Raw genomic sequence first — 12067 nt, 5'->3', positions numbered from 1 at the left:
CCTCGCCGGGCGACGTTGGGGGCGGGAAACCGCTCGGCCCGCAGCGCGCCTGCGCCGCCCCGCCCCGCAACGGAAACCCCACCCCCTGCGCGGCGGCCCCGCCCCCGGCCCCGCCCCCGCCAACCGCCCGGCCCCGCCCCGCCCCGGCCGCGGCCGCCACGGGAGCTGCGCGCGCAGGTGTGGGCGGGGCGGAGCAGGGGGGGTTAGGATAGGAAGATGAGGGGGCGGGGCAGCGGGCTGCGCGCGCAGGTGTGGGCGGGGCGGGGCGGGGCGGGGCGGGGGGTTAGGATAGGAAGGAGATGAGGGACGCGGGGCCGCGGGCTGCGCGCGCAGGTGTGGGCGGGGCGGGGCCAGGGCTGCGCGCGCAGCTCGGGGCCGGGCCGGGCCGGGCCGGGCGGGTGCGCGCGCTCCAGCCCCTCGCAGGTGCGGCCTCGGCTGCCTGCACCTGGGTGACCCCCGCGGCCGCGCCTGCTAACGAGTCGGTCGCACCTGCGGCCGCCGTGCTCCCTGTGCTCCCGCGCCGCGCGTCCTCCCTCGGAACAAAGGCGACATCGTGCCGCGCACGCGGTTTCAACACCGCTTTGCTTTCCTTCCGCCGAAAGCGGCCTCTGCAGGGAGCGGAGCCCTCGGGCCCGGGCGTCGTGCAGCCCCAGCTCGGACTCCCCCGCCGGGCACGGAAACCTGCGCAGGTGGTTGCGGTGCATCGGCTTAAGAACCGAAATCAGAGACACAAGATGCACCGAATGACGTGGGTGAGGCCTGGAGGGCCCCGAGCGTGGCCCCCACGCAGACCACTCGTGGAGTCATCGGGACCGTGTGGAAAGGCGGATCCTCATCTAGGCCCGGGTGGGACCTGGAAGCCACCGTGTCCCACCGGCCCGGGGCTGGGTCTCAGGACCCTCCCCGCAGCCAGATCGCGGAGGGGATGCAGTGTGGCTTCTCACCTCCGGGAGCAGAGACCCTTGGCACCCACGGTGCTTTTTTATTTCTTGTTTGGGTGGACTTCTTGCAGATGCGAGTCTTCGAGGCTTCTTTTGCTTAGACGTGAAATGTGAGGAGGTCTGGCCTTCCCGGAGTTTGCACCATAAATGTGAACAGAGGAGCAAACCTGCTTTTCTAAAGTCCGCGTCACTCCCAGTGGCTCTGCCTGCTTCCCCGCTCCGGAGGCAGCCCTGAGAATCCAGGCCGAGCCTAGGGTGCGGGGGTGAGGAAGGGTCCAGCCGGGGCTACTGTGAGCACAGAGCAGGCAGGCTTCTGCCCCAAACGGGCAGGCAAGAAAACAAAGTTTGAGAGGGACCCTGAAGAAAGGACTAGGGGTCAAGGGAGGGCAGCACGGCACACATGGTCATTATCTACGGGAAGACCCATGGTAGGTCCTAAAGTCGGTTGAGTGGCTCTGGACCCACAGTGAGAACAAGAAGCACACCCTCTGTGTGAGCCGCGCGTCAGGAGAGTAAGTGTCGCATGTGAAACTGTTCCGCAAATATGCATCCTGTGAAGCCAGCGTGGCTTGATTTCAAAGCCACATGAAGATATTACAGGAATATGAAACCACAGAGCAATGTCGGACGTGAACAAACCCGTAAAAATTCTTCATACGATCTTCACAAATTGAATCAATCAAAGAGGATTCTTAAGGAGAATGATGCATTGCAACCAAATAGAACCAATTCCAGTGAGACAACATTTGTTTGCATTTGGAAATCCGCCAGGGCCCCTGGGTGGCTTGGTTGGTTGAGCATCTGCCTTTGGCTCAGGTCACGATCCTAGGGTCTGGGATCAAGCCCCACAGTGGGCTCCCCGCCAAGCGGGGAGCCTGCTTCTCCTTCTCCCACCTCTCCACCCCCCCCCCGCTTGTGCTTGCTCTCTTTGTGTCAAATAAATAAATAAAATATTTTAAAAAGAAAGAAAGTCAACCAACATCCTTTACTATGTTAACCGACCAAAACGGGGGGAAAAGCGTTTGACAGATCTAACATCCATTTCTGATTAAAAAGCAGAACAAAACTCTACAAGCCACGAAGGGAAGGGAACTTCCTGCACGTGGTCCAGGGCATCTATGAAATACCTGCAGCTAGCACCGTACGTGAGAGGACGAGACCGAATGTCCTGCCCCAGGTTAGGAGAAAGGCAGAGACGTCCCCCGGTGCTACTCGTGTTCAGCCTCCTGCTATGGGCTCTGCTCGGCGCGGGCAAGCAAGCGGCCGCGAAGGCGAAGGCCAAGGCGTCGGCCAGAGGTGTAGCTGGCTCCTTGCAGACGACGTGATGGGCTCTGCAGGAAGCCTACGGAATCCATGGAAGAGCTGCCGAGGGACTTCACCGAGGTCACGGACTAGAACACCGTTCAGATCTCACTGTGGCCCACAGCCAGCCACGAAGCTGTGCACGCGGCGGCTAAAATCGACGCCCTTTGTAATCGCTGAAAAATATGTCCTTGCGTGTGCTGCGTAGGGCGTGTGTGCTGGAAAGCGTGCGGAGTGTTTTCCTAAAACTGCTCTGTGCTCTGTGTGTTCATCCCTCTCTCCCCTGCCGCCCTGGGAGCCACTGATCTTCCTGTGTCCATAATTTTACCTCTTCCAGAACGTCGTGTAGTTGGCATCATGCAGTGCGCAGCCTTTTCGGATTGGCTTCTTTCACTTCGTGATGTGCGTGGAGGGCTCCTCCGTGTCTCTCGTGGCCTGACAGCTCGTTCGTCATTAGCCTGAGCAACACCGCCCCACCTGGACGGTCCGCAGGTCACGCAGCCGTCCCCCACTGGAGGGCTCTTGGTTGCTTCTGAGCCCCGGCAGTCATGAGTAAAGCTGCCATCAACACCCGCGGGCAGGGGTTGTGTGGACCGGAGTCTCCTACTTTGGATAAATGCCAGCGAGAGCGGCTGTGGACCGTATGATAAGAGTTTTGTAAGAAACCTGCAGCCCGTCTCCCAGAACGTTCCTGCCGGCCACGGGTGACATCGCCTGCTGCTCCACGCCCTCACCACCCCTCGGTGTCATGTTCTGGCTTTTGACCGTTCTGATGGGCGCACGTGACGGCCTTTTGCAGACTGGGTCACGGTGCCAGCTGGGCGGCCTCACCTTGCAGGCCCGGGCAGTGTCTTCCAGGAAACGGCGTATGTGCTAAGTGGGCAACCGGCTTATGCAGCTCCCCGTGCACAGCCGGGGTTCACGGATCTGGGAATCGAGGGGGGAAGTGCGCTGGCTCCTCTCACCGTTAGCGCCTCTGAGCCACGAGCGGGATCTTGGCTGCCTGTCCCTGCAACTTCCAGTTCTAGAAGACGCAGTCTGCGGGGGAGAGAGAGCCTCGTCCAGAGGACGCAGCGGTGGTTTCGGGCACGGAGCGCAGGCCGGGTGGTGAAGAAGGCCCCGCGGCCAGATGCGGCCAGATGCGGGACGAGGACCGCGCAGACTTGGGAGACACATCTGCGCGCGCTGTGTCCTTCTGCGCTCTTGGCCTCTGGCGTCCGACATCAGCAGTGTGGACAGCGGCTGGCCTTGCCCCGCCCAATGGGGGGGCCCCCAACCCCGGCCCAGACTCCCCGCTGCCCCTCGGGGCCCCCCCGACCCCCACTCAGACTCCCTGCTGCCCCTTGGGGAAGCCCCCCTGACCCCACCCTGTTTCCTGCCCCCTGAGTTGGGTCCCACCTGTGTGTCACATGACGGGTCTGCCTTCTTTCCCTTACTTGGCGCATCGAGGCTCCCGCACGACTCTGGGTGCCCCTGCAGGGATGGAGGGGCCTCGCGAGGCCCCGTGTGGGCACCGGAGAGGGCTGCTTACGGACCATTGTGCGGGCACATCCTCCTCTGTTTCGGGCCACTTCCCACCCCTTGGAGCCTGGTGACTCCCCGGGGCCCCCACAGACTTTCCTCAGCTGCCTTGCTCTGCCAGGACGTTCTGGCACCCGATGGGCCGCGCGTCAGGGTGCTGGGCCCCTGGAAGGGCCATACGCTGTCGCAGCCACAGAGATCTGCACCCCGGAGCCAGCTCTGGCCCCTCGGGGGTGACACGGTCCTGTTGCTGATGTGCTTTGGGGGTCGGTGTCTGGTGACTGGCCTGCTGGGTGATGGGGATTTAAGTTGAGGTGGTTGATGAGAAACCAGCAAGTGTCGTGCCTTCCCTTCCTACCGCGGCGCCTGAGGCCACCCCTGTGGCAGCGGCAGTCCCCTGGGGGGGGGGGCTGTGTGACAGCGTTGGCCACAAGGGGAGCAGGTGGGGCAGGTGTGCCCCGGGAGCCTGTGTCTCTTCTGCTGGCTTCTAGGGCAGGGAGGGGACGATGTGATGGCTGCAGGGGAGCCTTCTTGCAGCCATGAGGACAAAGTGACAAGCAGAGGCCGGGTGTCCCCCTTGGGAGTGCCTGGCTCTAGGTTCCTGAGGCAGGCGGACAGAAACCTCTCAATCTCCTCCTTGGGCTCCTGACTGTAGCTCCTTGGTGATACATCCCTGCACGTCGGCCACACTCGCACAGAGGAGAGGGGCCGGAAATACCATCAGGAACGCGTGTTTCTGGGGCCTCGGGGCGCGGGGACAGATCTTAGGGCCTCGGACCTGCAGGGAGCATCCACTTTCATCCTCTCGAAAGCAGCAGGGTGTGAACCTTCTGAACAACGTCGAAAACACGAATAATGCTTCTGATGACGACTCGATGCCTTTGGGAGTCGCCCAGGATAAAACACGTGCCGCAAAGATGTAAGAACGTGTAGGGTCCCGATTTTGTGAAGGAGAAGCAGAGGGGAAGAAGGTTCAGGGAAAACCCCCGTGACCAGCACTTCCAGGTGAGTCACGGGTCATGTGGGTGCTCCTGCCTCCCCCAGGGGCCTGCGGCCACCACCCACCCCAGCAGCCGGGGCCCTGGACTTGCTGGGGGGCCCGGCGCCGGTGAGCCGTCTGGGAACGGGCTCCGCTCGCTGTCCACGGAGGGTCCCCACGGGCACTGCTATGCCCAGGGCCCGGGGACTGCCCTGCCTGGCCGCGTCTGCACTCCTCCCGGCCGGGTTTCTGGGGAGCCGCACGCAGCTCAACGAGCCTGCATCGTGTTGACGTTGGCTACGTGGTCATGGGGTGGGGGTGACGGGTGGCAGGGGAGGGCAGAACTGCCTGGAGCCACGTGAGGGTTTTGTGGAGCCTGTGAAAGGCGGACTGTGGGCCGAACACAGACGAGGCCAAGCCTCTGAGGTGCGTACGATGGTGGACTGAGGCCCTGGTACAGGCCTGGTCTCCGGACGCGCTGGGGAAGCCCTGGGACAGTGGCCTTGGCGCCGTCTGTCCTGTGGGCGGGGTCTTGGAGCTGCAGGGCTTGGCTGCCAGCAGCTGGGTGCAGAGGCCCTCCCCGAGCTCGGGGCTGGCCCCTCCGGGCACCCCTAAACGGGCAGGCCTGTCCGCACGCTTGGACAACACATCCTTCGGAGGTGACAGTGGCCTGGGGAGGGGGCTGCCCCACACCGGGTCCCCCGTGGAACCCCCTTGATCGCTCTGTGTCTGGGGCCCTCCCTGGCTGGCTGCGCGCTCGGCGAGGACCCCAGTCTGTTGCTGCCGCCCCTCCACCCAGGATGGGACCCGTCCTGCCGGAGGGATGTCTTCCCCGCTTCTGCGCACCGCGGAGTCAGGGATGCACATGCCGAGGAGGTGATGCCCTGGCACAGGGGTCACCAGGTGGAGGTCGCTTATGGGCAGCAGGGACTAGCTGCAGTTCACAGGCAGGGCCCCCGCCGCGCATGTAGGCACCCGAAGGGACCGCGGCGGCCGCCACCCGGCCCAGGCCCCCACTCTGCTTAGCAGTGCTCCCCGAGCAGCCCGCCACCGCAGCACCGGGCACTGGCTGCGTCTAGCCACGCGGAGCAGAGCGGTCTGGGGGTCGTCAGCATAGAACATCTGCCGAGGGAGGGCGCAGGGGTGCCGGGGGGGGGGGGGGGGGCACATCAGCCGCCAGGGCAGCCCGTCCAGCCCCAAAGTCCCAACAGGGAAAAGTGACGGCACACGAGGGACAGAAAACCTTCTGTAGACATTTATTCTACTTCAAGTAACAAAACCTATGGAGTTGCGTGTTTTAATGTACAGTGATATCATACTTTGCAATATAAAATACAATTTACAGAAATTTCTATCAAGTAAACCTAAAGAAACACACTTGATTTTTACATTTGTGTATTTAAATTAGAAAAATTTGTAATACATGTAAAAAACCCTTCACATCATAGTAGATGTTGGAACTTGACACCACGTCAATGCAACTGAACCTACTGACACTTGGTCTGGAACCACTGACTCACTGAGTTCTCTGTGTCTTTATCATTTGAACATTTGTGCTAGAAAGTGAAAAATCTGTAGTGATGTACAATGGAATAGACTCCAAAGAATGAATGAAATTCTCTAACTTTACACTTGCAAAAGTAAGTTTATGAAAATATAAAAAATTATCAAAGTGTATTTGTACAGTCAAATAAATTAGCAAGGTTTTCTCTATTTCCCGCTTCGGAAGTACTTGAAAATACGCGACAAGGAGCAGGACACTGTTTTGGTCAACAGCCTCCTGGCTTATTGTTCTCGAGCTAGAGCTACTGTCACCGTTTTCCATCTTAGACTTCACACAAATAACTGTTTCATTTTCAACGACAAACTTTAAAATGCATCACCGGACAGTGTAATAGTCTGGTGGAAAAGCTGGTGCTTTCCCTGGGCCACAGGACGGGCTGCTCGGATGGTCAAGTTTCACAAACAAAATGCTCCTAATTATTCAAATCAAAGTCACCCCCCACCCACCCCAGTTTTAAAGTACACTTAATTGGCTCCTTTTCTCACTCTCTTTAGGCTGGTAAAGGATACACCTTTTTCAATAAATTGCTATTTAAAAAACGCAACAGTTTCTACTCAGATGTTGCTTTTAATCCTATTTGAGGAAAAAAATGTAGAAGGTGATATACAAAAACAGAGCAAAACTAAGAAATGTTTTGTTTCCTGGTCGAAATTTGTAATTCAAATTTCTTTATGACAAAAGAAAAACGCATTTGCAAGCTCTGTCTTTCTCAGCCTCCCAGAGGAGCAGAAGGCCCCCTCCCCAGGCCTGCGTGCTCCCGCAGAGCCTGTGACAGCAGCTTTTAGAAACAGATGAGATGTCAGTAACGGTATGGCTCTAAGGTCCACTGAAATTCCCTTAAAATTTACTATAGTCAAGTTATTGGAAAAGATAACTTTATAATCTGAAAAAGCAATATGCTTCCATACACTTTCCCATTTCAGTAATTTTAAATGGAAATACTGAGTTCTTAGTTTTTTTTAAAAGCATCAGAATTGGAAAGATGTGAAATTTTATAAGAAACCACTATACACAAAATTACAGTAATTTTTGATGTGCAGAATATTCTATCCTGCATCTCAGTCCATAGCTCTTTGCAAACGGCGTGCTCGCAGCTCCGGCGCCAGCTCCTCCGGAGGGGAGTGTGGCCCCCGGGGCTCGGGCAGCGCGGCCGCTAGGTCGCAGCGGGGGTCGCAGCGCGAGGGGCCTCGGCTTTGGGGTCGCGGGCGCCCTCCTTGCTTTTGCTGCGGTCCTTGCGCTCCCGGCCGTGCTCCCGGGTCCGGTCCCGGCCGCGCTCCCTGCTGCGAGACCGCTCCCGCTCCCGCCTGCGCTCCCGCTCGCGGTTCCTGCTGCGCTCCCGGCTCCGGCCCCACTCGGCCGCCCGCTCCGGCTCCCGCCCGCGGTCCCTGTCTGCGCCGCGCTCCCGGCTCCGGTCCCATTCGCGGCCGGGGTCCTTGTCGCGGTGCCGGCCCCGTTCGTGGCTCCTTTCCCAGTCCCGCTCCCGGCTCCAGCGCCGCCCTCGCTCCCGCCGGCGCTCCTCCAGGGCCCGGCCTGGCCGGCTCTCGGGCAGCGCGGCCTCGGGCTCATCCAGGGGCTTCTCTTTGGGGCCGGCTTCAAACCGCTCCCTCGGCCGCCCCTCGAAGGCCTGGCCCCGGTACTCGTGGCCCTTGCTCTCGCGGAAATCGGCCTCAGGGCCCTGTGTGGGCGCCTCGTCCCAGCGCTCCGGCCTGTGCGGTGGTGGGTGGCCGGGCGGGTGGCTGGGCAGCTCCAGCAGCGGCCTGGGCGCCGGCTTCAGCCCCGGCGCCGGCGGGCCCTGGAAGTGGAAGCGGGGCGGCGTGGGCTCGCTCTTCTCGGGAAAGGGCACAGACCCTCTCGGTCCGCCAAACGGAAGGGGTGCTGGCGCCCGGGGGTTGGCAAATCTCGGGGGTGAGCTTACCCTCTGCTCCTCGAACTGCTGAGGCTGCATGCCCCTGGGTCCTGGCATGAAATTTGGTGCTTGGCCCCTGGGTCCTTCAAACTGACTGGGATGCGGCCCCCTTGGGCCCACGAAGTGGCCGGGGGGGGGGCCTCTCTGACCACCAAACTGAGAAGGTGGGGGACCCCCTCGGGGCCCCTTAAACTGTGACAGCAGAGGCCTTCTCTGGCCTCCGAACTGGAAGGGCGCCGTGCCTCTACTTCCCATGAACTGGGCTTGTTCGGGTCCTTCAAGCTGAGGGGGAGGCCCGGCCAGGTCATCGTACGGGTTGTCCTGGAATTCCCTTTTCTCCCCGTGGGGGTCCTTTCGGTCTTCAAACTGGGGTGGTGCTGCTCCTCTGGGCCCCCCCAGGTGGGAGGGGGAGGGACCCCTGCTGTCCCCGTAGGGGGGTGGCCCGTGTGGCCCTGAGAACAGGGAAGGGATGGGTCCCTTCTGGGCCCCGAATCTAGCCGGCGGAGGCCCTCGGGGCCCATCGCTATTAGAGACGATATTCTCTTCTGGAAACGGAGGGACTGGCCCCCTTGGTCCTTGGAAATTGGGGCCATGAAGCCCCGGCGTGCCGAAAGTGCGCGGTGCTGGCTCACGCTGGGCCTGAGACGGGGGCGGAGGGCCCCCTCCTCTCTGTCCGGGGAACGTGGCGGCCCCCTCACCGGGTCTGCACTGTGGCTCTCCGTCAGGTTCAGCTGCCGGGTGGTCACTTTTTTCAACAAAGTGAGCGTTTCTCGGATCCTCGTACTGGGACGAGCCAACCGATTTCTCCTGAGAGGTACACGCCGGACCTGAGAACGGAGACGCGAAGCTCTGCCCGTCGTTCTGCAGAGGGAAGCCGGGCTGGAAGGCGGCGCTGGGGGGCGTGGGCAGCAGCACCTTGCGGGCAGGCCTGGCCGTGCTGCCCGGGCCCGCCGAGGGAGCGCCGTCCGTGGGCGGCGGCGGCAGTGCGGGGCTCGAGGAGCGCTCGGAGCGCTCGGGCCTGGGGCCGTCGGGCTTGGCCGTCGGGGCGGCCTCCGCTCCCTCGTCCCGGGCTGCGGGCGGCCTCGCGCTGGCCTCGCTCTCGCAGTGCTCCGCCAGCCGCCGGGCCTGCCGGGGGTCCCGACTCTGCCGCGGGTCGCAGCCGGGGCCCGCCGCGGGAGGGGCGCCGGGGAGCGCAGCGGGGCGGCCCGCGGTCTGCTGCTCTGGCGGCGGGAACAGCTCGGCCTGGGGCAGGGAGGCCTTTGGGGGCGGCGACATGAGCGCCTCGGCCACGGAGAAGTGCGCCATGGAGGCCCCGACGGCCGCCCTCTGCTGCCGCAGCGCCGCCTCCTGCTCCTCCACCTGCCGCTTCTGCTCCTCAATCTGCTTGTTGAGCTCCTCGATCATCTTCTGCTGCTCCACCAGGGAGGGGGCGGCGGGCTCCCCGGGCCGCTCCGCGGAGCCGCCCTTCCCGTCCGCACACATTCTGTTGGGCAGGTCGTCGATGGCCACTTTGGCTTCCTCTAAAATGGTCTCATCCTCGGGGTCATAAGCCACCTCCTCCCGCTCGGCGGCGTCGGGGGCCTTCTCGGCTTCGGGGCGCCTCCCGCGCTCCAGCTGAGTGTCGAAGGCTCTCTCAGGACCGTACTCTTCTTCGGGGTCGTACGGTCTGTCGTCTTCCTCGTCCTCCAAAGCTCTGTCTTTTGAGAACTGACCAAACTGCTGGACAATTGGATCGAGCAGAGGCGCTGCGGGCAGCCCGCCATCGGCCTTGGCCTTGGCCTCCGGGTGGGAGGCCGGGACAGTCTCCACGGGCTCCCTGGCAGGGGGGTCAAATGACTTCTTCTTCCCGAAGAGCGTCTGCAGGATGTGCTCCAGGGGGGAGGCTGTTTTCGAGGTGGAGGAATTGGCGGAGGGGGCAGCCGCTGGGGCAGGTGCGGCCGCGGCCACGGGCGGGGGCGGGGGTGGGGGTGGGGGCGGGACGGTGCCCGCGGCGGCTCCCGGTTTGAGTGAGGACAGGATCTTCAACACTGACGATGAGGACGACGCGGGCGCACTGGGTGGCTCCGGCAGCGGGGGTGGCGGTGGGGGAGACCCCGGGGGGGTGGTGCTGACAGTCGTGTCCCCGGAGCCCACCTGGGACTTGGGGGGCTTCCTCTCGGACTGCGGGGCCGCAGGCACTTTGGGGTAGGCCGAAACCTCCATTTCTTCCTGGGTCTGAAGTCGGCTCCGCTTCTCCTCTACCTTATCTAATTCTCCGGCATTGGAGGGACGTTTTATTCTCTGACAGATCACTAACCCCAGGATTATGTTGGGACGTGGTGACTCAAGACCTGAAAAACAAAATATGTGTGCACATTTAAAAATCTAACTTCAGTCTGTTTTTCAGACGCAAACCCTGTTGAGGGCGGGTGTGGGCGCGGGTGGACAGGGAGACGGACGAAACTCAGGGGCAAAGTAAAACCAAGTGTGTGAAGCTGACTGCGAAGGCCCGCGGACGCACCCACCCGCGCCGGCCCCGCGTCCCGACCACGGCCCTGACCACGGCCCAGCGCCCAGCTCCGGTGCCAGAGGGCAGCCGTACGCAGCGAAGGCCGTTATGCCAACGTCCGCACCAGGAGGGTTTTTCAGCCGGATCTTAGCTCTGTTCTGATTCGCCTCTTGCTGCACAGCCCTCTGTCCTTAACTTAGGAGCTGCAGTCCATAAATTCAGCTAGAGGTCACTCAGGGGGCAGGTGTACAACGTGGTTGTGATGCTCACCTCCACACACGCCGTTAGCTAAGTTCGCTAGCGGCCAGTGTCCAGGTTACAGTGAATGAAGGGCTGTGCTGACTGAAATGGCTAAAATAGGTGTTCTTTTGGGTTTAGGAGGACATTTAGTTAATTGACATTTAGTTAATTAACATTAACTTAACCAGAGCTAAGTGATGCTCATAGTCTTTGTAAACAGGACACGGTGCTGAAACACAAGTGCCAGGGGCTCAGAAAACTGGCAGCGGACAACACGTGTGGGTTCTGGGCACAGGGTAGTTCTTAAAGAGAGCAATTTCTTAAACAAAAAAAGATCATTCCATTCTAAATCATATATTTTAGCAGGCATGTTAATATTTCAGTATCAACTGTCCACCTCACGCTCATAATAAATCAAATTATCAAAAAAGAAACAAACAAAAAACCCAAGTCACAGAACAATAATTTTAGGGAGAAATGATACACAAAAAATCATGTCAGTAGTTTAAGATAAAGTCAAATTGTACAGATTCGACTGATCAGTAGCACGTAGATATTTATGCTGAATGTATATACATCCCTTACTTACTGAAAATCAGTACAATTTTCCCCAGTCTTTCTGGTTATAAAGATGATCACAAGTCACTTCAAATACTGTTTTTGAACACCATTACATAATTCTAAAATGTCTGTTCATCTCCCCAAATTCCAAGAGAGGGGTTGACAGGCGAGCACAAGAGGGTGGTAGATGGCCCATCCGGCCCCAAGAAGGAAAATCGGGTGTGCCACAGTGAGCTGGGGAGACCGCGTCTCTGGGCACAGCACAGCGCTACCCTCCCTCCCAACCGCGTGGAAAGGCCTGCTGCGTCCTAGGCTCCTGTGCCAGAGCAGAGATGTCCACTGAAGACATCCACTCCTAACACACCAGGACCTCACCACCACCTTCGTCAGAGACACGGCTTCCAGAATGTTCTCTCCCTGCTCCCCCCCCCCCCCAGCAGTGTATCCAGGAGAGGAGGAGGCTGGCAGAGGAGGGAGTGGGGACTGGAAGGTCAGACAACCCACACCGGGCGTCACATCCAAACGTTCCTGCTCAGCAGACCTGGAGGGTAATCCATCAAGTTCG

At 60.5% G+C, this 12067-nt stretch overlaps 1 protein-coding gene across 2 annotated transcripts in view; it reads right to left on the bottom strand.

Moving 5' to 3' along the window:
• Positions 1-5983: 5983 nt before the first annotated feature.
• The window catches only part of DIDO1 (death inducer-obliterator 1), a 48747-nt gene continuing 42663 nt past the window's right edge, over positions 5984-12067 (bottom strand). For both annotated transcript variants that reach the window (XM_072735398.1, XM_072735399.1), the window contains exon 17: positions 5984-10543. In XM_072735398.1, coding sequence (XP_072591499.1) covers positions 7461-10543 — 3083 coding nt within the window. In that variant the 3' untranslated portion in view covers positions 5984-7460. The remainder of the gene's footprint in view (positions 10544-12067) is intronic.

The sequence above is a fragment of the Vulpes vulpes genome, chromosome 14, assembly GCF_048418805.1.
Source record: "Vulpes vulpes isolate BD-2025 chromosome 14, VulVul3, whole genome shotgun sequence".
Classification (NCBI taxonomy): Eukaryota; Metazoa; Chordata; class Mammalia; order Carnivora; family Canidae; genus Vulpes; species Vulpes vulpes.
The sequence above is the reverse complement of the archived record's forward strand: the minus strand, read 5'-3'. Positions and strand labels throughout refer to the sequence as shown.